This window comes from Macrosteles quadrilineatus, unplaced genomic scaffold, assembly GCF_028750875.1.
Source record: "Macrosteles quadrilineatus isolate MER2022 unplaced genomic scaffold, UCM_ALF_1.0 Scaffold_9__3_contigs__length_116548681, whole genome shotgun sequence".
In the NCBI taxonomy this organism is placed as follows: Eukaryota; Metazoa; Arthropoda; class Insecta; order Hemiptera; family Cicadellidae; genus Macrosteles; species Macrosteles quadrilineatus.
The window spans coordinates 41781462-41805641 of NW_026542602.1; the positions used below are offsets into that span (position 1 = coordinate 41781462).

At 32.3% G+C, this 24180-nt stretch overlaps 1 protein-coding gene across 2 annotated transcripts in view; it reads right to left on the reverse strand.

Moving 5' to 3' along the window:
* Positions 1-1315: 1315 nt before the first annotated feature.
* LOC129001963 (uncharacterized) overlaps positions 1316-24180 on the reverse strand; it is a 367836-nt gene continuing 344971 nt past the window's right edge. Inside the window, exons 2-5 of one of the 2 annotated variants that reach the window (XM_054429415.1) lie at positions 6856-6998; positions 4676-4886; positions 3046-3336; positions 1316-1539 (exon numbers count right to left, since the gene is read on the reverse strand). In XM_054429415.1, coding sequence (XP_054285390.1) covers positions 1388-1539; positions 3046-3336; positions 4676-4886; positions 6856-6998 — 797 coding nt within the window. In that variant the 3' untranslated portion in view covers positions 1316-1387. Of the gene's footprint in view, positions 1540-3036; positions 3337-4675; positions 4887-6855; positions 6999-24180 lie in introns of both variants that reach the window. The other variant, XM_054429414.1, reaches the window with a different exon arrangement.

Below are 24180 nucleotides of genomic sequence, written 5' to 3' on the forward strand. Positions count from 1 at the left end.
TTAGAAATTTACAAACGTGTATTAAATGCCTAAAGATACGTATTGCATTCTATGGCAGCTGCCATCGTTATTTGGACCGAGCGGGATTTTACATCCCTAGGGCCGAAAATCATTTGTACCTATATAAATAAAATAAGAGTTTTTAAATACTAAAATACATACTCAGTATCCATAGCATTGCAATAGGCTTGTTTTTTGTCACCGCTGCCTGGCAACTATTTATTATTGTATTTTACTTTGGTGCAAAACTGTAAGATGTGAACTATTGTAAGGGAATATAGAAACAAAACAAGTACAACAATTTAAATTTATTATTTACATGTAAATATTGATCTAACTTTTTACAACATCCGAAAGAAACATACAGTATTTTACATGTGATTAGAAAAGCAAGAGTAGATAATGTACAAAGATAAATTCTATAAAACGGCAACCAAACAAGTTAAATGTGTATGAGTATGATAGTTATTGTATTGCAATATTATTATAGCTGCATAATAAAATGCACGAATTATACAAACATTTTGAAAAACTGACAGTCATTGATTTAATTTAATTTATAACGTTATAAAATATACAATTAACAATATACCTATGTTATACACAATATAATTTATTTACATTAATCGTATAAAATTTAATGTCATTATATTTAAGGTTAACCAAATTAAAGGTTTCATTTTGTTCTTTAACATAAATTAAAACAAAACTTCGGACACTAACTGAATAGGTAATTAGGCTACTAATTTGTTTATTTCATTACACAATATCTAATAGCACTTAACGTAATTAATTAATTACAAACAATCTTTAACTAAAATTAAGAACCAAGTATTTAACCTGTATACATATCATTCAACTAGTAAACTAAATTATTTTATGTCTTTTTACAATTCCTAGGAGTTTAATTTAAAATCGTGAAAAATGGTTATACAATTCTTGATACCTTATTATTTATGTACTTAAAAAACAAGCCAGCCTCTTAACGTATCATTTAATTTTTAAATAACAAAAGACTTAATATTTATTTTTTTTCAAATTACAATACAAATTTTTACTATGTACAATTCCACGCTAAATTCTCTACACTAAGGGAAATTATCTACATATCACTTTCAAGCTATGATAGAAAAACTACTCATATAAAATCACGATATGACACTGTGAAAAAGATAGATTTTACTACATTTGATTGAATTTATTAACACTCGCCCTGTAAAATAAATATTCCCTTAAAACCATAATCAACTGGTTTTAACTTTTTTAAGTAAGAAAGAACATTTTGTTGAATTTTTTTTTGTAATCAGTAATTAAAATTGCAAATGTGTTTTTCTATGTTTTTCACAGTGGATGAAGTCAAATAATGTCCTTGGTTGTTCTAAAAAGATCACCTATTGACGACAGGTCCTGTGGATGGATACATTGAGTTATCTCCCATGTACTGTAGAATGTGACACAATGCTAGAAGTAAGGTAGGTAATAGCCTAGTTACAGCACTACTGCTGCTGTTGCCATGTTGCATGGCCGCTGGGTGTTCCCCTGCAACAAACAAAATGTAATACATTATTAAAGTGATACAGTCAAATTTGTGTTAATCATTGTTTAAGCCCACCAATACAAAACAATGATCTTTGGTAGCTGATAAAGTAGCTCACCACTCAAAGTACTCACTACCAAACGAGGTTCCAAAGTGTTGCCATCATGGTAAGTGTGGAAAGGCGTTTAGCGAAGAAAAATATAGGCATATGACACATCAAACTGAAGCTCAGTGTGTAGTGTTGACGAAAAAGTATTTGAACGAATTCTCTAAGGGCTCAACCTTACAACTGATTACCAAAGGGTTACGCCCACATGCTTTTGAAGTTTAAGAAAACATAAATGTTATAAAGTATCAACCAAACAAAACTTTTAACTTATATTACCTACCTACAAATTTTCAAATTACAAACGGGTTAAACAACATTGATAAAAACTAATGCTAACCGTTGAGTATATGCATCAGCAGATTGGCTGAAGATTTTGAACACTTTTTGTTTCCTTTATATTCTTAGATATTTCTTAAGCTTACACATTATGAATTGGAAATAGATTGGAACATGTTGGTACTCATTGTTGTGGTTTGCCCCTGAGCTGGTAGGACAAATATTAATAGTGGTTTATTTACCTTGTATTTTCGTCACAGCTCAAAAATGTTGTATAGAAGCTACAACCATGGTTTCGATGCCGTTTGCGTCATGGTCACGTAGGACATGTCGAGAACTATGCTTTGATTCTCGAAATGTCCTAGTGACCATGACGCAAACGGCGTCGAAACCATGGTTGTAGCTCCTATACAACATTTTTGAGCTGTGACGAAAATACAAGGTAAATAAACCACTATTAATACATGTTGGTACGTTTATGACCCTCATTGGAGCAAGATCATCAGCACACTTTCTGAGTTACTATTTGAAGGTTACAAAGTATGGCTTCCTAACTCTTTTAATAAAGATCTAATGACTACGAAGTACCAACTAAAATTTGATTGTGACATTGTTTTACATGGTTCAGAGCTAAGCGTGTGCAAAAGCATACGGTTCAAGTTTTCATTGACCTTGATTGTTTCTTAAATCTTTAAAGTATCAACTATTATAAGGTTGGAAAATTATAGGTTCCTACATTACTCGCCTTTGCATGTTCAACCGCTTTTTTGCCGAGTCTTATTTGGAGTGTGACTACGCATCTTCCTCTAAACTCGACTAATATTTTCAATTATTTGTTGTTTTAACAGCTTACATTAAGCCACAGAAATGCAGGTATTTTACACCAATGTATAATATTCAAATGCGATTAGGAAGCTAAAATTTAATGTAATGACTAATATTAGTTCGGGACGTTTGGGTAGCTGCATGACTAGCATGTTGAACAATCACTGACCAAGTCTTAGATGGAGAAGCGACCACGTATGGTTTTCAAAACCTTATTGTAACTTACAAAATCTATCTTTGAGTCTACAAACTATCACCTAACATAAGTTTTGAACGTTTGGGTACGTACATGACTCACCGTTGAGCACGTGAACCAGCACACTAGCTGAGTCACTGCTAGAAGGGGAGCAGGTGTAGTTCCCAGAGTCTGCCGGCAGAGCTCGCGCGATCAGGAGGCGTGATGTTCTTGTCTGTTTCTCGGTGACCACGCTGATTCCTCCACGCTGGGAGTAGTTGATGACGTGTGCGCCGCGATACCAGTATATGAAGGACGGTGGGTCTGGTGTTTGTAGCACTACGCAAGTCAGGTTGATGTCACTCCCTGCTTTTATGAACAGCTCTGGATTGCCCAGGATCTTGGCTTTGGATACTGAAAACGAAAATTTTAAATTAATTATAGTGATGGTCCTACGGTGGACTCCCTCTTATCCGGAATCCTCGGGAGAGAGGCCAGTCCGGATTATCGATGGTTCGGATAAGGGGGCAGCACAACGCAAGTCAGGTTGATGTCACTCCCTACTTTGATGAACAATTTTGGATTGCACAGGAACTTAGCTTTGGATAGTGAAAATTTAAATTCAATTATAAAATTACTCTTTCTGTGGACTTTCTACTATCCAGACTCTACAGGACAGAGGCCAGTCCGGATTATTGAAGGCCCTGATAACGGGGTTTCCGGTTAAACAGTCTCCCAAAAATGCATGCCACGGGAATCAATCGAATACTAACCCAAACTATTTAACTTTTTGGGAGAGCATTGTATTTCAGACACGTGATCACTGATCTCAAATGTTTTCCAACGAGAAAAGTACTTTTAGTATTGCCCTTTTTTTGCTAGTCTATTAAATCAGTCTAGTCCTATTAAACCAATGTGCTGATAAAAAATTTCCGATTAAAGAGATACCACTTCTGCCGAGTGTAGTCCGTTTAAAAATGTCTGGTTAAAAGGTGTCCGTATAAGAGGGAGTCTACTGTATTGACTTTTTCGTAGTTTCTACTCTACAAATATTGATAAATATTAAATCACAGCCCCTTTTTTCGTACTGAATATCTTGACGCACTGGCATCGTTTTCATTATCTGGCCCTAAATTTAAATGTCAATGCCGCTAATCGTCGAATGTGATGTTTAATATGTCCACAATAATTTGAGCTCGCATGCAATCACAGTATGGTTTGCTTGGTCTAATGAAGATAATGAACAGTATCCCATAAAATGGCCCAGTATTTAATTGCATTAATTTTATTAACTTTTCATAGTAGCGTTTATTCTTGCATACATTTTTCTTAATTTCAGATATGTTTCTCCTTTGGGTATGTTTTAACAGAGTAGAATAAATATAGAATTGGGTAAGTAAAATAGAGATTTTTGCTAGAGAAATGGCCTAAAATCTGTAACTTCCTTAAATGTCGCTGAATGTGATAAACTTTCTGATTTAATTAATTGTTTTACAGATATGACAAATATTATTTTAGGTGAAGTTTAGGTATATTTTGGCTTAGTTTGAAAGATAGGGCGCATTGTGTCCTACTTCCCAGTTTTTTTTTCTTTCTATTAACAACAAAAACATTTCTTTCTCATAGTACACATGCCATATTGTTTACACCAAGATAAACATACTTCTTATGTTACTATTTCTGTGTGAGTAGTAAATTTACTACTCCCTGGATTTAATAGATTTCTCAACGATTTAATACAATCAACACTTACTGACGACGTTGAGTTTGAAGGCCAAGCTGATCTTGGGTTCTGTGCTCACTTGACACTCGTATGTCCCAGAGTCCCTGAGCTGAGGCGAACTGACCTTGAGCGTCCACTCGTCCGTCCCATCAGAGTGTAGAGACTGGAACCTCTGGTCGTTGGTGTACGTCAGGATACCGACTGTGAGGATATGCAAGTCCCTCTTGCGGATCCAAGAAACCTGGAGCAAAGTCGTTCATTAAGGAATTGACAATTTCCACATCCACACCAGTACAGCTAAAGAGAACTTTAATCTTTAATTCCCTGACTAATTCAGCAACCAATCCAATTTTCGAGAAAAAAGTTAAAATAAAAAACAGGACAAGGTATAATTTGGGCAGCTTTGTTGGTACACGTGTTATCAGTTGTTGCAGTAGTCCACCCAACACTTGCAGTGATAAGTTTCGATCAGTCACAGTTTTTAGCCGTGCACGTCTCTTAATGTTTTCGTGTTGTGTCCGTGTCTTGTGTTATATGTATTATTTATTAATCTTTGAAGCAATGGAAATGAAGAAACCACGTAAAAAATATAAATATGTAAAATAATAGTGGCTCAGTTTAGTGTATGATTAGTACTACGCAGCCGACGAAGGAGTCATCTCCGAAACGGCCGTAGTGCTTAATTAATTTAGGAATGAGAAGACTGTAGTAGCTTTTATACATTTACATACAGTATAATATTTTCTTTCAATATAACTGTTCAGGAACTTTGTTGTTGCAATCATACAAAAAGTAGTTGATTTTGCAACATCATTTGTACGGTATCAAAATAGCTTTGTTAAACAAGGTTGTAGTTATTTAGTTACAAACTTGGTGCTAATAGCACCAAATTGTGGTGGATTAAAAGCATAATTATTTCGGGTTATCGATTGAAGTGGTGAAACAGCTTAATCGCTTTAGTTACAACTAGTTACTTTGTCCGTGCTTCGAAACGGGTAAAGATGCTATCATAACAGAAGAGAATAATGTGGTTTTGAAATACTGTATTGTGTAAAAACAGATACACAATAACAACCACACACTTCTACCTAGAATCAAAAATGGTAGAAATAAAGAATAAGCTTACTGCTAATTATAACAAAAATATCTCGTATTTGTTTGATCAGCCATGAAGCATATTCAAATGTAATAATTTTTGAAGGAAAGAACATCTATGACATGAATTTAAGGGTTAGCTCAGTTACGAAGTGATTAAACAATTATAAACTCAAACATATATAAAATCCAAAGTATATAAAATATTCTGTAATAAAAAACACCCCTTTAGTTATGGTTCATTACTTTACAGAGGGTTTATTCAAAACCTAACACTTTTCCGGGAAGTTTCTTATGAAAACTTCTAATTCCAGTATAAGGTTAATATACGTGCAGCTTATAGTTTCCTCAAACGCCCGTGTTCTTTATTACATCTATACATATATACTTGAAAGACACTAGGTGTTAAATTTTATAGAAAAAGTGGCAAGTGGTAACTATATTCCGATACAGTCCTCAGAAGAGAATGGTGAGAAAGCATTAACCCATAAATATTTAAGACGCCCAGTCAGACCTTGACAGCTTTCAGAATAAGAGGCAGTGAACGTATTCTGCTGGTATATCAGTATGAGACCCTGAGAGATACAATTATGTTAATTTCACTATTAATTTTGTGAGTAGATTATTCTCCTTGTTCACTGTAATCCCGACGGATTAGTTTGAAATGTATATTAAGTCTTTCGTAGACATGATATACATCTCAAGCACGTTAAGAGATAAGGCTGATTATTATTTTGCCTGTATAACTCATCTTTAAATAACAAAGTCATACATATTTCATTCATACGAAATGTACTCATAACTAGTAATATTTAGGCATTACAAATTTTAAAAAGGGTTGGATATTGGACTACCCACATGTACCAAACAATGTTTTGGAAAGCTACGCAAACATATCAATGTGACCTTTAAATTATATTGGCATAAACTTTACGATACTTAACCAAAAAATAAGTGTGTACTCCAAATCTTCAGCTAAAAAACAACCATAATCCATTCCTTAGAATTCAAGACGGTTGTTATCAAGTCACTTATATTTACTACTTCACAGTGTATAAAGGAAACTATTTCTGACTTCTCCAAAGCTACTTTGTTTCTTCACATTTAAAACTCACCGCTCTGTCCCCCAAGTTGCGCACTCTGCAGTGTAGATACGCGCTCTGACCAACCGTGGTGGTTACTTCTCTGCGCGTAGAGTTGTCAAAGTACGGTTGTGAGAAGGGTTGCTCCCAATAGTTGTTTGTGTCTACTACTGCCCCTGAAAAGAAAAGAAAGGTTGAAAAAACGGTGCATCAATGTATATTATACATCATCAAAAATATGTATTCATACACTTATTTCTTCTTGATCATTTCCGTACGTGTAATTAAGTTTATTGTTTACGAGTGTGCAGTCAAAATCGATCACAACTTTTACATATATTTACCATCTTGTGAGTTAACAGTATAAAAGTAAATATATATGTTACAAGTAATAATAGACACATTTTAATGTATGGTATTAGCACTCTAATATCTAGCTCTTAAAGTTTTTACTCAAAAAAGAAAATATGATAATTGTTAGTAATATTTTTTTATTAAGGTTTATAGAACAAGAGTATAACTAAGTAATGCATTATGAAAGCAAAACGGTAGTATGGTATGAAGTTGCAAAAAAGGTTGGCAAAGGTTTGTAAGAGGTGATGACGTCATTAAACTGTATATATATACTTAGTAACGTTGGATAATAAATAATATAATAGGTTATACAGCCAAAAAAACTTCCTCAGAAAAGGTTTATTAGAAAGTTTATATGTATATGAAATCAAACGCTTTTACCATCATGTTACCCTTTTCCAGCCATTAAATTGAACCATGAACGCTTAAGCAGCATAACATGCAGTTTCTATATGCGTGTTCCATTGAGCTAGCATATAAATATAGTTTTAACTGTTTTAAAGAAACTTCAAATACCTTGTTTATAACAGAACTTTTTATCGAGTAAAGTCACGAAAGAGAAGCACGCAATAATAAGTGCAAGTAACGTCAAGGTAAAATGTGTGCAATATCTTAAATCTTGACATTCGCCACTTTGCAAATAATAAATTTAGACAACGTATGTAGGATACGATCTTTTGTGTCTAATACTGCTGTACGTAGGAAGCGAGCTGGTCTAGTAGCGTGGGACTTATATCCCTGAGGTGTCGGGTTCAAATACTACTAGATCACCAATGGATTTTATCCAAGGGATAATGCCGTGACCTTAGGTCTAGTATGAAGTAAAATAACGATTCCGGGCTAGAACCTAGTGTTCTAGGACGACAAAACCACCACTGCTGACAGAAAAATCTTAACGACGATGCAATTCTTGTAATATAAAGATATTTATTCATGCGTCTCGAAAGTTTAAGGTTTTCACTCGTGGATTATAAATAGAAAATACCCATGGAAGTGTGAGTTTCAAACTAACCGCAATAAATCACATGGTAGACTCCCCTTGAGTGGTATATTGTATATTCTCTCATGATGTACGGCGATTTTACACGGGGGTCAATATATTATCTCAACAATATTATTACGAGCTAGAGTGGACGATGGCTATTAACTTTTGTCAACCTACAAAACGAACTATAGCCTAGTATTAACTTACAAATGAACAATCTAAAAATAATTAAAAAAAAAATACTAAACATCGAGATAACTTAAACTCCAAAATAGACTAAAGGATGTGGATTGCCACACACGAAGCTTAATAGGATTACAGACCAGTATTGGATAAAATGATAAGAAATTCAATATCCAGGATCGCAGACCATCGCTAGAGGAAATTACACATCCGGTGAGGAAGTAATGGATTCAGTAAGATATCAGAGTGTTTGGAACAGGTGTAGGTTGGATTGTAAATCGTTTATGTTTGACGTTTGCGTCGTTAACTTGTTCTTTTTATTATTAACTAACCATTACTGTATTGTTTTATTCATAAGATTTGTCGTGAAAGTAACATATAAAATTGAACTGGTTATATTTAAAAGAGAAAACGCAAGTTTAAGAATATCACAGTTATAACTAATTGTTTTTGTTTTGAATGAATATAGAGCATTATTATAGCTCAAAAATGCAGACTGTCAAATCAAAAGATAGTTTGCGAAGTAGTAACAAAAGTCAATAATAGTAAGTAAGAGTTGATGACACGATTAAGTTGTCATGTATATTTATTCAATTACGTTAAGAAAATAAAAAAATAATAGGTAATAAGGAAAAAAACACTTCATCTAAAAAATTTTATCAGAAACTTTGTTTAGGATTTAAAATCAAACACTTCTACTCTCAAGTTACTCTTTTCTACTCAAATCATTAACTTGAACTATGAACGCTTAACCAGAATAAATATGAATCAAACTGTTTCTATATGCGTGTTTCATTGAGCTGGCATATAAATATAGCTTTAACAGTTAAAAAGAAACTTTAAATACCTTGTTTATAATGGAGCGTTGTATTAAGTGAAGTCACGGAAATAAAGTAACGCACGCAAGGTGCATAACTACAAGAATCGTATGATTAAGCCTTATCAAGCTAAATGTCCGCAATTTTTCAAATCTTGATATCGCCACTTAGAAAATGCTATTTTCAGCTTAACATAAGTACGAGACGCTCTTTTGTGTCTCCTTTTGATGTACGTAAGGAGCGAGCTGGTCTAGTGTTAGAGTGCGGGACTTCGGTCCCTGAGTTCTCTCGGTTTCCAATACCACCAAATCCCAAACATATTTAATTCTAATGATAATGCCGCAATCTTGTTATGTCCAGCCAAAAGTAATGTGAATAACGATTTCAGGCTAGAATCTAGCGTCCTAGGACGAAAAAACCACCAATGCTGACGGAAAAATCCCTCCCAAAGATACAAAAAACCATACAACTCTTAGATAAATAGTATTTAACTATATGTCTCAAATTTCAATGTTTTCAACTTGTGGATTATGGAGAAAAGGTATCCATGCCAGTGTGAGTTTCAAACCAACCGTAATAAATCACATGGAAGACTCCCCTTGAGATATTTTATATTCTCTCATGATGTACGGCAATGTTACATGAGGGTCAGTATATTACCTCAACATGATTATTAGATCTAGGGTCGATGATGGTTTAGAGACAAATTATTTATTTGGTATATTAGATAGTTATCGCATTTTTTAAACGTATAAGTAATAGATTATATTAATGAACCTTTATTTAATCTCTTTTATTACATTATTGGGATTATAATGGAAAAGCACTATTTTTTTATTTCAAAACTAAATCTTCAAAATTTAACTTACAATAACATAAAAAATATATTTCTTATTTGATGATGCAAGGGAAGAATTGAAAAGTAGGACAGCGACTGCACTACAAACCAGGATAAAGTCAAGTGTTGCATTGATCAAGATGTCAAGTTCTAAACGGGCACCATTAATCTCTTGGGCAGTTTTACGTTAAAGATGGGTTCTTCGTGCTGCTTTTTATATTAATGACTGAAGAACTACCATGGTTTGCCAATAATATATTTCACAGCTAAAATTGTTTCTTAAAATGACTCTTGGTATTGATCAAATTAAGGAATACAGTACTAGGAAATGAATCAAAATAAAATACTTAACATTTAGTGGACAAAAGTCTGTATCAATATGTATATATTTTAGTATGCAGAAAGAATTATAATTGAAGAAAACAATACAAACCAAATTGACAATAGCAAAATCGGAATGTTAAACTCAGTAAAACCCTTGTAATACAGAGCAGTTTTAAAAACAAGCCTACTAATTATTTTAATGTATTTTTTTTTATTTCCTGATTTACCATATGAAACAAATTCAAGCTTTCTATGGAATTCTAGTTGGTTTAGTTTTTAACACTTTAAAGATACGTAGTTCGTAGTTTCGTAGTTACGTAGTTAAGTAGTTTTAAAGCAACTAAATTAACCTGGTGTAATGATAAATGTCTCACAAGTAGCTTTGTGTAAGCTGCAAAGTTCATAGTGAAATGCAATTCTCCAGTTTCCAAGCCTTTGGAATCCACTCTGGAGAAAATTCAATTTGTTGCTTGCGCTTATAGATAAAGATTCTAGCTTACTTTGGCTATGTTCAACCTAGATACAATTTAATTTAACCAAATTTAGAAGATTACCTTTACTTTACATACTAATTTACAGTATGGTGTCAATATACAGTACTTACTTACACATATACCTAAATTGCTCAACAGAAAACTAAGAAAATGGTGTTTGAAAAACTTTAAAAACTAGGCAAATGATTTTTACAATATTTTTTGTGAAGTTTGTATTAGGGTGTGCTTGATATGCCTTAATATTTTCCCCAGGGCAACGAAATCCTACATGTGCGCATACAAATCATAAAAACTAATTAATAACAATAGGATACTGGCCGTGAGCTACATACGTGAAAGTGAGCTTTGAACAAAAGTATCATCTAACAAAACTAGCTTTATTTACACACAAAAATGCTCATTTCAAACTAGTTAGTGGTGAAAGCCCCTTTTATTATGATGTAAAAAAAGATAACATGAAATATAAGAAACTTTGTAATTTTGTTAACTATTATGTTAAATACAATCAGGCTGTTATACGGGAATTACCGTAACCTCAAATATATGTTTACCTAATCCGGAAATTGAGGAATCTAAACTCGGAGTCGCTTCCTCCTAATCCAAACTTTGACCGTTTCATTTCCTCCCTCATTGATCCTTTATATAATGTCAATAGTTTATTTAACAGTTCATTCAGAACTCTCCAAATTAACTTTGTTTCAACAATAAAACTGTATGTATACCTTAACTAAGGTTTATATGAAGCTCTCTTGATTTTGTTTTTATTTTAAAGGTTGCAGCCCTGTACAGGATCGAAGGATGTCGTGCTGTGTCAGCTGTAGCTATCACTGACTGTTACGGCAGTCTTGTCATTGCAGGCTTACAAAAAATAACCTCCTAATAAAACTTTAAATTGTTCTACACTTTGACATAAAAATTGGTTTATTACATTATAAAACTGAATTTGCTTTGCAAAAGTATTTATGGTTTTAGTATGCAAAATATTTGAACACTCATTCAAGTCTCAAATAGTTTTATTGTTATTGGCATTATACTGTGAATTCTATGAGTGTATATTGTTTTAGTTTGTTTGTGCTTTTTTTAAAGTTTGGGCATTTCAGTGTATTTACAGGACACCAACCAATGCACATTAACCAAATAAAATAGCGTAAATTCGCTAAAATTGGATTCAACTGCCAAATAACTAAGAATGAAATTTAAATACATTTGTGGAATTTCTAAAGGTGTGTAATACGTTAATTTACATCAGTAAGATCAATAACAATAAGCTAGGTCTGTGAACCAAGCAATTTAAGGGACTTATATTTGCAGAAAATATTATTTCCCAGTTTTGTTGATTCTTTGAATTCATTTTGGCTATCTTAACAAATTTACCAGTCCTAACGAATCCAGTATAAAAGTGGTCATACATAAATTAATTTTTATATAGTAAATTAAAACTATTTTACAAACAGATTTCCGTTCTAAAATATTACTTCAGTTTTTGATCCAACTAATATACAAAAACCAACTATTTATGCACAACAGGAATTCGTATTATTTGGAACTGTCACTATATAGTTGTCATTGTTTTTAATCAGTCACACTACACACTTAAAAAAGTAACTGTTTTCATATATGGAAGTGAACCATGATCAATACTCAAGGTTTAAAATACAGAATAATTTAATGGTAAATTATAGGTGTGACGCCTCTTATGATTTTGTGATTAACTACTAACCTACAATAAATGAACAACAAATGAACAATCTAAAAATAGTTTAGAAAAGAATAAAACATCGAGATAACTTAAACTCCAAAATAAACTAAAGTATGTGGATTACCACACACTAAGTTTTATAGGATTACAGGCCAGTATTGGATAAAATGATAAGAAATTCAATATCCAGGATCGCAGACCATCGCTAGAGGAAATTACACATCCGGTGAGGAAGTAATGGATTCAGTAAGATATCAGAGATTGTTTATAACAGGTTTAGGTTGGATTGTAAATCGTTTATGTTCGTAGTTTGCGTCCTTTACTTGTTCTTTTTAATATAAAAACTTAACTAACTTTATGTTTTTTTCATATTTGGTAAAAGAATTGACAATGATTCGATTAAATATATGAAATAAATGACTTTTTCAATGAAAAGTAATTTCGTATATTCTCCTAATTTACCCTTGCAATGAATATTTAGTTTACTAGTTCTTTAGTTTACACTGATTCACATGGTAAAATATTATCGGAGCTTAGTTCAAAGATCATGAATGTTATTTAAATCTGATAAAGTCCTCAGAAAATGTTTATTTGAGTTCAAAATATTTTTTTCTGGACAAGTTGAATTAACCACACTAAGTTTTAAACACTAAGTGATGAACAATTTGATATAAACGTGTTGGAGCACCAGTAGATGTAAGTTTAAGCTTGAGTTTCCATTTATATCCGTTTAGAAACCACGGCTACTAAACTAGGGTGTAGAGGATAGTTTAAACCTCTTTTGTACTACTCTACTTTCAATGACAAAACCAAACCAATTAATATGTTGAAATAGAGTCTTAAAAATACGATTGATAGCAATTAAATCTCCACACTAGTAAATTACCGAACATAACATAAAATATGTATAAACTTCTCTCTTTTTACTAAATCATCTGTTCAAAGGTCATGTCCAAGCAGACAATCTGTATGTAAAGACGAACCATTTCTGGATCGTTAAAATATGGATTTTTGCGAATTACCACTTTAAATCTAAACTTCGTAACTTTTAAGCCACTGTCAAATTGCGATCATAGTGTATCTACATGATTTCTTCTGGCATAGAACATAAAAGTGTTTAATTCTGGAAATTGTCGACGACGTTAATTCTCTTAATTGTGTAAAGCACATCACGTAACGGCGTTCTTGTCGTTAGGCTGAGCTACAAATTCTGACTTTACGTGAGGTTTTTGTTACTCGTGCTTTGGTACAATCTCTTAAGTCCTTTTTTAATTTGCAGTTCAAATATTAGAATAGAAATGTATAAGCCGAAAGGGTTGTGAAAAACAATATTTAACATGAAATTTGTCATATGTAAGTTTTCATAATATGAGTCAAGGAACACTCACTTATTTTCAATATATTTTTTTAATTCACTAATTTAATAGAATTATATCTTGAGAAATTCATTTCAGGATTTATCAGCTACTAATTAACTATGTTGTTGCAAATTGATAACATTGATGCATTGATAACAAGCGTTATAAGAAAAGTTTATATATAATAACCAAAAATAATTTATTTTGAAATCAGTTGCAATATACCTTGTTAATTATTAGACTCCAATGTATTTCTTGGGGTAACCCAACTTTTTAATCCTAAAAACTATTTAATAAATTGCATTACCTAATTTCTTTTTTTATATTCTACATCTTACGATATATGGTTTATATGGGTTTATAGCCCTGGAGACATTGTCCCCACTACCTACTTACGTGGCAGTCATAATAGCCACAGTGAGTCCCTAGCGTACTGTGGCATATTACATACAACCAATTACCCCTACTGACCAAAACGGATAGTTTTGGAAGTCGTAAATGGTATTAATTTGTTCTGTGACATTTAATGTTTATAAATAAATCTAATTAAGAGTTAAATTTTACACGAATTATTGAAAATAGTGGCATTGATATAATTGCTTTAAATAGTAGCTATTAGGATAGAAACAGGTGTGAATAAGAAAAAAAAGGTACATGCAAACATTAAAAAGTAGAAACTTCCATGTCACAGGGGGTAGAGTACTCGCTGTAGCAAGAAGGAGGTTTAATGTTTAGCGGCCTAACTTCCCTATAAGGGAGGTACCGGTAACTATTTGATATTGGTCCCAAGACCAGCTTAATGGGAATGCCAACATGGTGTGGAAAATATATCTTATTCTATATCCTGGTAAAAATAAAACTATGGAATTTTATAACAGAAAAAACCTAAACCACCTTTGTTATTGACCTAAGACCTAGGGTGCCACTTAAGACCTGTAACAAAACCAAATGTCCAGGCTTACACATTGACCAGGGCCTTAAGCTGGATTTTCCTAGGCGCGGAGTCGGCGAGCGGAGAGAGGAACGCGGAGAGCGGACTCCACTTGTCTTAGGCAATTTAATGTTACTATTTTCCTAGAAGCGGAGCGGAATGCCATGTTAATTTCAATTCCGCTCTCAGCTTTATGATAGCAAACAGACTATCATCTACCACCTAACTACTGTTTGGATTATAAAAACTGTTTGATACTGAGTTTCTCCTGAAGGTAGACTATGGCTGTTTTTACAGCATAATTTAATATCTTTTGGTATTTTAGGTCGTAGTAAGGCAAAACGAATCTTCCTCCCTTAAAAACGTTCCATCAGGAGAATATGCGAGGTTCACAGATGAACACACTGTAAGTAGTTGTTTGCTCGCAATACATGTCCGCTCTCTTTATAATCAAACCCACATTACTTGTAAAGAAGAGTCCCGAAATTGTTAGAACTAACAATCTGATCCTTAATTAAGATACAAGGATAGAAACATTGCACCTCAATTTAATTCTTTCCTAGCAAGCAAGAGCCCATAATTAAATAATATCAAAAATTATAATAATCTGTCTCATAATATCCATCAAAAAAATTTCAATATAATCTTGAATTTAATTTTTTTATTTCAATTAATCAAGAATGGGTTGAAAATATATTAAAGGTGGCCTACTATACTGTTGAAGAAATATATCTCTAGGTCAGATGCATTCGGAAATGAAATAAGCATTTAGGTGAGGAAAAGTAAGAAGAAGAAAAACAAAATCCTAACCTGCCGACCATGCCACTGATACGATACCAGAGGGACTAATCCAAGTGTCCAAGTAAGTACTCCCGCACGAAAGAATGCTGTCAGCTTAGTATTTGTTCTCTATGCAAACTAGAAAAAGTATCATTTTAACATTACATTCACAGTCAAATGTTTAAATGATTTGTTGCTTGAGTGAAATCTTGTAAATATTTGAAAGCTTTGAAACATAATTTTTACTTATCCCACTACAAAATATTTGCAAGGGAAAGACAAAGTTGACACCCAAAGGGAGGATCTAATACAAGTGTCTAGGAAGTTTAACCTCAGTCCGTCTGTAAGTTAGTCTCCCTAATGTGTAATCAACCCTAACACGTATTTGTGCCACATTAATATTACCAAACTGTCTAGACATTCCCATAGAAAATCTTTATGAAATAAAACCACCGTTAACCAGTTAAATATATGTGTATTTTAAACTATATGCATTGTAGCAAGCTTATTTAACAATGGAACTGTCAATACATTTTATTTTTGTATTTTCCCGTCTATTTGCAAACTATCTGTTTCTTAAACTTATTGGCGTTATAAGTGATTTAAAAGGTCGAGTTCTTTACAGTCTGAGGTCTGTACAGTAAAATATATACTCTAAGTTTATTAGTATTGTATCAGAATCAATGCACCAATTAATCTGCAACAAAAGTGTTATCGATGTTCTCGTGGAAAACGAGTAAACTATCACAAAAAATTAATCTTTGGAGTATGATGAGGATGGCGAAACTGACTCTCAAAAGGAGATACAACCTAGTTAAATTGGTCATTGTTTTTTTTTTTTTTTTTTTTTTTTTTTTTTAACAAGCCAATATTTCAAAGTTTTACTTCCCACGGCTAAGGCTTATTGACCTGATATTCAATCTTGAATAAAAGGTGGGCTTTGTGGTTTCATGTGTAGGTAATTTATCCGTAACCTTGTTATACTATTAAAAAAAAAATTCTTAATTTGAAACTGGGCATAGATTACCATAGGAATCCTACCTAATGGATACTAAATTATCCATCTTTGAGTAACCAATTTACATTAACTTTAAAAACAATGATAGCTCAACAGTGTCTTTTATAATAATATAAACAATTTGTTATTCCCTTAACTAAAAAAATGATACATCCCGTGTAATTAAAAGAGTCAAATTTTTCTCTGTAAAGTTACCTCAATGCAGTCTTTAAATCACATAATATTCTAAATTACATTAAATACAAACTTTAACTAAACCGGAAATTGAAATCCCTAATCACACCTCTCCACTTATTACCAACTTTGACCGCATCATTTCCGGTCACACTGTTCCTTTGGCGATCAAAATTATATCAATAGTTGATTTAATAAATAATGCACAAAAATGTAGATTATAGAGAACAGTTTTCTTAAGATTATTTAACATTACATTGTGAATGGTCTTATACAACATTAACTGGATTTAAGTTTGAATTTCAGTAAAGTTGCGTGGACTAAGTTTATTTTAATATTTTGTTTTAAAGGTTGCGGCCCTGTACAGGATCGAAGGATGTCGTGCTTGATCAGCTGTAGCTGACACTGACTGTTACGGCAGGCCATGGCGGGCTTACGGAAATATAATGTCCTGTTAAAACGTGACTATTACTATATTTAGTTCGAAAGTAGATGTTAAAATAATAAAAACCTTTGAACCATTTGACTTTTTATAACCATAAATGATTACCTCAAACTGTATTCCATAATTCGATGTGTGGTGTAACAAGTAGAACGTCAAATGCATCTTGTAGGTGAAAGCAGAATAAAAAATATATAATAAGATTAACAAACTTCGAGGAGTTTCAGTTGTGTAAGATGCAATAAATGAGACAAACTGTTGCAAACATAGCTTTACAGATTTATAAACCGATGTAGGATGAAATGTTAGAAATTCAATATCCAGGATGGTTGGCTATCGCTGGAGGAAATTACATATCCTGCGAGAAAGAAACTGATTTTCTACTATGATCTCATATCTTTTAATATCTGCATACATATCTGCTTGAGTTTACAAGTTTTAATTGGTTTAAAATCTGTGGACATCTAGCAGGGAAGTGAGCTGGTATAGTGGTAGAGTGCGGGATTGCGGTCCCTGAGGTCCCAAGTTCAATCCCTTAAAATCACCAATAAGACTACATTTATTTTATCGAAGTGATAGTGCAGCAACCCCAAGGTCTTACCTGAAGTAATGTGGCAATCAATGCTGGACTCGTGCCTTGCGTCCTAGGACATAAAGAAACCGACACCTGGCAGTTTATAACAATTAAACTACTCATATAATGCCAGGATAAAATTTGCAATTTCATGACATTTGAATAAATAAATCCATTTCATTCTTGGTAAAATATACAGGGTTAGTAAAAAGTGTGGAGACCCCCTGTTATTTTTTTAACGGCCAATACTAGAAAAACTAAACTCGGCACACCATTATGGCATGTTATGAAGTACTTTTTCGGCATAACCGCCACTTGGTGCTCATTCCCAAAATGGGGGATTTTGGGGGAAACTAAAAAATTTCAAATACAAAGACCCATCGAGTGACCCCTCATTTTGAAGGTCCTCGTAAAAGAAAACCAACAACGCAAACTAGAGGTATCTATCTTAACATATTAAAATATGGCAGCCAATTTAATATAAAATTGCAAGTTATTTCTGATTTCTAAAGATTTCAATCAGCTTCCATTTTTTACTGGATTGAGATAGAAACCTCTAGTTTGCGTTGTTAGTTTTCTTTTACCAGGACCTTCAAAATGAGGGGTCACTTTATGGGACTTATCATTAAAAACTTTTGAGTTTTCCCCAAAACCCCCCATTTTGGGTTTTGTAAGCAAGTGGCTATTAGGCTTAAAAAGTACTTCATAACATGCCAAAAAGGTGTGTAGAGTTTAGTTTTCCTAGTGTGAACCGCTACAAAATTTACAGTGGGTCTCCAGACTTGGAAAGCTGCAAGTTAAATTCAACTTCTGAGAATTTCAATTGGCTGCCATTTTTTACTGGATTGAGATAAATACCTCTAGTTTGCGTTTTTTGTTTTCTTTTACCAGGATCTTCAAAATGATGGGTCACTCGATAGGTCTTTGTATTTGAAATTTTTAAATTTCCCCCAAAATCCCCCATTTTTGGGTTGTACACCAAGTGACGGTTATGCCCAAAAAGTACTTCATAACATGCCATAAAGGTGTGCCGAGTTTAGTTTTTCTAGTATGGGCCGTTAAAAAAATAACAGGGGGTCTCCACACTTTCTGCTAACCCTGTATTTCCTACTAATAGTTTCCAACTAATTTTGTAATTAAGCTTTTTTAAATATTGTGTGACACAACACAACGATATATACATTTCATAACAGCAAGTGAGATACATTGCTAAACTGCCATTAATTATTTACACGAATGTTGCCATCACCAACCTAGAAAACTTTAAACTACCACCATTATCCAGTTTAAATTCCGAAACTGTAAGAGAAATACATATTTGTACATCCAATAGTTTAGATAGAATACAGTATAAGGCTATGTTTACAGGTATTGCAAGCAAAAACTACATAAGTACTCCATAAACCTAAATAAATAACTATGAATACAATAAATACATATACATACATATTATATATGAGATTTTTGAATATTCTAAAGCATTATACTTAGTTTAAAATATGAAATTTGATAATTCAATTTCATAAAACCAATCACCGACCCGTGTTGCTATGTTACAGTGTAACTACAGTTTGTGGTATATTTAGGTGGTAAATGAGTATTTATAGCTTTGGAAAGCAATTACATGCCAAACTATCGCAACCGATGATTAAATCTGAACGACGTATCTCCATTTACAATTAATTGTGGTATACTTCAAATTTAACAGTTAGAATATTGATCAATTACAAGAATTTTTCTGTATAAAAGTGTTGGGAACAATCAGTTTACATAGTAGCAATTATCTATTAACTCTTTATATTTATGCACCTATAACATTGTGGAATTATATTTGTTATATTGGAAACTATATAATTGTTAAAATCAGTATTTTATACAAAAGTATTATAACTGTCAAACTAAAAAAAATGCTTTAAAGCTAACAGTGTGTTTATTATAGTATCGAGTTCAAAAAAAATATCTATATTTGAAAACCTGAAACACATTTACTTATAGTAACGAATCTCATAGATCTTGGAGAATTTTGCGTCCTTTTTACAATATATTGTAGAATTCTCTTTACATTCAAAACTTATCTAAATACAGAACAATATGTAGTTTACAGAAGACGAACTTAAACAGTTTCAAATATTTAATCATGACTGAGATGGTTTCTGTCCTCGTTAAAATTCGAGAAGCCTTTTTATTCTGAAAAGCGTCGATGACATTTATTCTTTAATGGTGTAAAAACAAATTTACGTAACGGCGTTCTCGTTATTAGAGAGAGATACAAATTGAGCCATTACGTTAGGCCTTTGTTATTTAAGCTTTGTAGGGTTTGCTGTAATTTATTTACACTTTCTTTTAATATTTCATTAAATTTATTATTAATATCTTGTTTATCTTTTACTTCCCTTAAGTTCATGCAATCCAAAACTTAAATATAATTTCTTACTTGAAACTGATACTGGGGTGTGGTTTTCTATCATAATTGTACTTGATATATTATGATAATAGATAACTTTAATGGTTTCTTAGTACCTACCGAAAAAGGTTGTGTTTTGCATGTTTTTTAAAAACACCCCAATGAAAGGTTGGACGTAATTTACGTTTAAATTCCATGATTAAAAATAAACCAGTAATGTTTTAATAGTATGTTTTGTTGAATTAAGAATTATTTTTGTAAAAACAAAAAAACGCAGAGAGATGGAACAAGATAGAACTTATGTTTATATAAACCTTTTTGCTTACTTTGACCCAAGGAATCCCTAGGTAAATTATGTCCACCTTTTTAGAAAACCTTACTGAGAGTAAACTGAATTTGATACTTGCATGATTTCATCTGAACCACATTAGATGCATTACGTTTAAAATATTTGACCACAAAATTTAATAATGTTCATAAAATATTTTTCCGTGAAAACATTTTCATTTATTTTACATTTTGTTTATTAATAAACAACTATTTAGAATGCAAATAACCTTTCAGATCAATGATTTGTAGAACACTGATAATCTGTTATATTGCAATGTACGAAACATCTTTTTTAATGCTTTTAATGATTATTTAATCATGATGATGTTCTAATCTTAACAAAAAGTTAAAATTCCATTTAGGCAATCTCCTACGCAATAAAATAATTCAGTTTATTTTAAACATGAAATTTGTATTGTATGAAATAAAACAAATATTCAGTCGAAAAGAATTTTTAGAAATATTTTAAAGGTGTAAACCTCATTATTCATCAATGTTTATAGTTGTATAACTCTTAAGTGAGAATAAAAAAAACAGTTTTAACATTTATAAAAATGCATTATAAACACATGACGTTCATACAGAGTTTAAAACAACCACTAAAATGCAAGTTACAATAGCAGATTTACCCTAAACAGTTGAATAATATTTTACATAGGCTAGTTTGGTAAATAAACACTCTCATTTAGCCATGTTAATTGTGTGTACTGTACAAACAGTTTTACAAAATGACAAGAGACAAGTAGTACCTGGCTTTTAGCTGGAGATACATCTTGTGGAACACTGCAATTAGTGGCTTCCTTAAACCAAACAAGATTCCTTAAACTCACTCCTATCCCTATCTAGAAATGTAAAAATATCTCTTATCTCTTCCTAAAATGTTGTTTAATATTGAAATTATATTAATAGATCGTAAAAGACAACTTTAATAGTTACAAATAACAATTATCAATTATTTTAGATAGGGAAGCCACTATGTGCGTATTGTAACCCAAATATGAGTGAAGGATGAGTGTAGAGCTAATGGAGTAATCTTAGGTAATAACTACACACATCAAACACATAACACTACACGACAGTGCAACCCCATTAATGGTCTATTGGCACTAGCATTAAGCTTGCTGTTTGATCTTCCCGTTTAGGTTACGTGTGGGCCTTAAAGGTCCTTTTAGAGTAATCTTAGCTAATAACTACAAACATCAAACACATGAAACTACACGATAATATAACCCCATTAATGGTCTGTTGACACTAGCATTAAGCTTGCTGTTTGATCTTCCCGTTTAGGTTACGTGTGGGCCTTAAAGTTCCTTTTAGAGTAATCTTAGCTAATAACTACAAACATCAAACACATAACACTACACGACAATGTAACCCCATTAATGGTCTATTGGCACTAGCATTAACCTTGCTGTTTGATCTTCCCATTTAGGTTAAGTGTGGGCCTTAAAGGTCCTTTTAGAGTAATCTTAGCTAATAACTACAAACATCAAACACATGACACTACACGATAATATAACCCCATTAATGGTCTATTGGCACTAGCATTAACCTTGCTGTTTGATCTTCCCATTTAGGTTAAGTGTGGGCCTTAAAGGTCCTTTTAGAGTAATCTTAGCTAATAACTACAAACATCAAACACATAACACTACACGACAATGTAACCCCATTATAGGTCTATTGACAGTAGCATTAACCTTGCTGTTTGATCTTCCCATTTAGGTTAAGTGTGGGCCTTAAAGGTCCTTTTAGAGTAATCTTAGCTAATAACTACTAACATCAAACACATAACACTACACGACTATGTAACCCCATTATAGGTCTATTGACAGTAGCATTAAGCTTGCTGCTTGTTCTTCCTATAACGTGTGGGCCCTAAAGGTCATGTACACTACTTTTTTTCAGGAGAGATTGTTGTTGTGATATCAAAGGAACAAGAACTAAAACCATAGCAAAATTGAAGATTGTTTGAGACGGAGGGAATACAATTAATAAGTTTTTTTTTTAGATTATCTACAGGATTGTATTAAGATGAAAATCTGTATCTGTATCAATAGTATACATTTCGGTATGCAGAAAGAATTATAATTGATGAAAACAATACAAACCAAAATGACAAAAGCAAAATCGGAATTTTAAACTCAAACAAACTTTTGTAATATAGAGCAGTTTTAAAAACAAGCCTACTAATTATTTTAATGTATTTTTTATTTCCGTATTTACCATATGAAACAAATTCAAGCTTTTTATGGAATTGTTGTAGGATTATTTTTTAACACTTTAATTCTGTAGTTTTTAAGCAACTAAATTAACCTGGTGTAATGTTAAATTTCTCACAAGTAGCTGTGTGTAAGCTGCAAAGTTCATGTTGAAATGTAATTTTCCAGTTTCCAAGCCTTGGGAATCCACTCTGGAGAAACTTCAATTTGTTGCTTGCGCTTATAGATAAAGATTCAAGCTAACTTGGGCTATGTTTAACCTAGATACAATTTAATTTAACCAAATTTTTTAGATTACCTTCACTTTACATACTAATTTACAGTATGGTGTCAATATACAGTACTTACTTACATATATACTTAAATTGCTCAACAGAAAACTATGAAAATGGTATTTGAAAAACTCTAACAATTAGGAAAATGATTTTTACAATATTTTTTTGTGAAGTTTGTAATAGGGTGTGCTATCAAGCATTATTTTTCCCAGGGCAACAAAATCCTATTCGCACACATACAACTTGATACGATCATAAAACCTATTAATAACAAAAGGATACTGACCGTGAGCCACTTATGCGAAAGTGAGCTTGAACATATATACCATCTAATAAAACCAGTTGTATTTACACACAAAAATGCTCATTTCAAACTAGTTAGTGGTGAAAGCTCCTTTTATTATGATGTAAATAAAGATAACATGAAATAAAAGAAACTTGGTATAGCTTTGTACTTTTGTAAATTATTATGTTAAATACAATCAAGCTGTTATATGGGAATCACCGTAACCTCAGATATATGTTTACCTAATCCGGAAATTGAGGAATCTAAACTCGGAGTCGCTTCCTCCTAATCCAAACTTTGGCCGTTTCATTTCCTGCCTCATTGATCCTTTATATAATGTCAATAGTTTATTTAACAATTCAGAAATCTCCGAATTAACTTTCTCTTAACAATAAATCTGTATGTATACCTTAACTAAGGTTTATATGAAGCTCTCTTGATTTTGTTTTTGTTTTAAATGTTGCAGCCCTGTATAGGATCGAAGGATGTTGTGCAGTGTCATCTGTAGCTATCACTGACTGATACGGCAGTCATGGCATTGCGGGCTTACAGAAATATAACTTCCTAATAAAACTTTAAATCTTACTACATTTTTATGGGTGTATATTGTTTTTTTTTTTTAGTTTGGGCATTTTAGTGTGTTTACAGGACACTAACCAATGCACATTAACCAATTAAAGAATTGAATTATATTTCCAAATAACCAAAAACGCAATTTAAATAAACGTGACGCATTTCAAGAGGTGTATGTATATGTCCATCTAAATAGTTTGGATAAATTTATAAATTATGTGTAATAAGTCAATTAAAAAATTACTAATTAGTGTAATTAGTAAAGTATGTTATGAATTTAAATTTACTTATAATTGAAT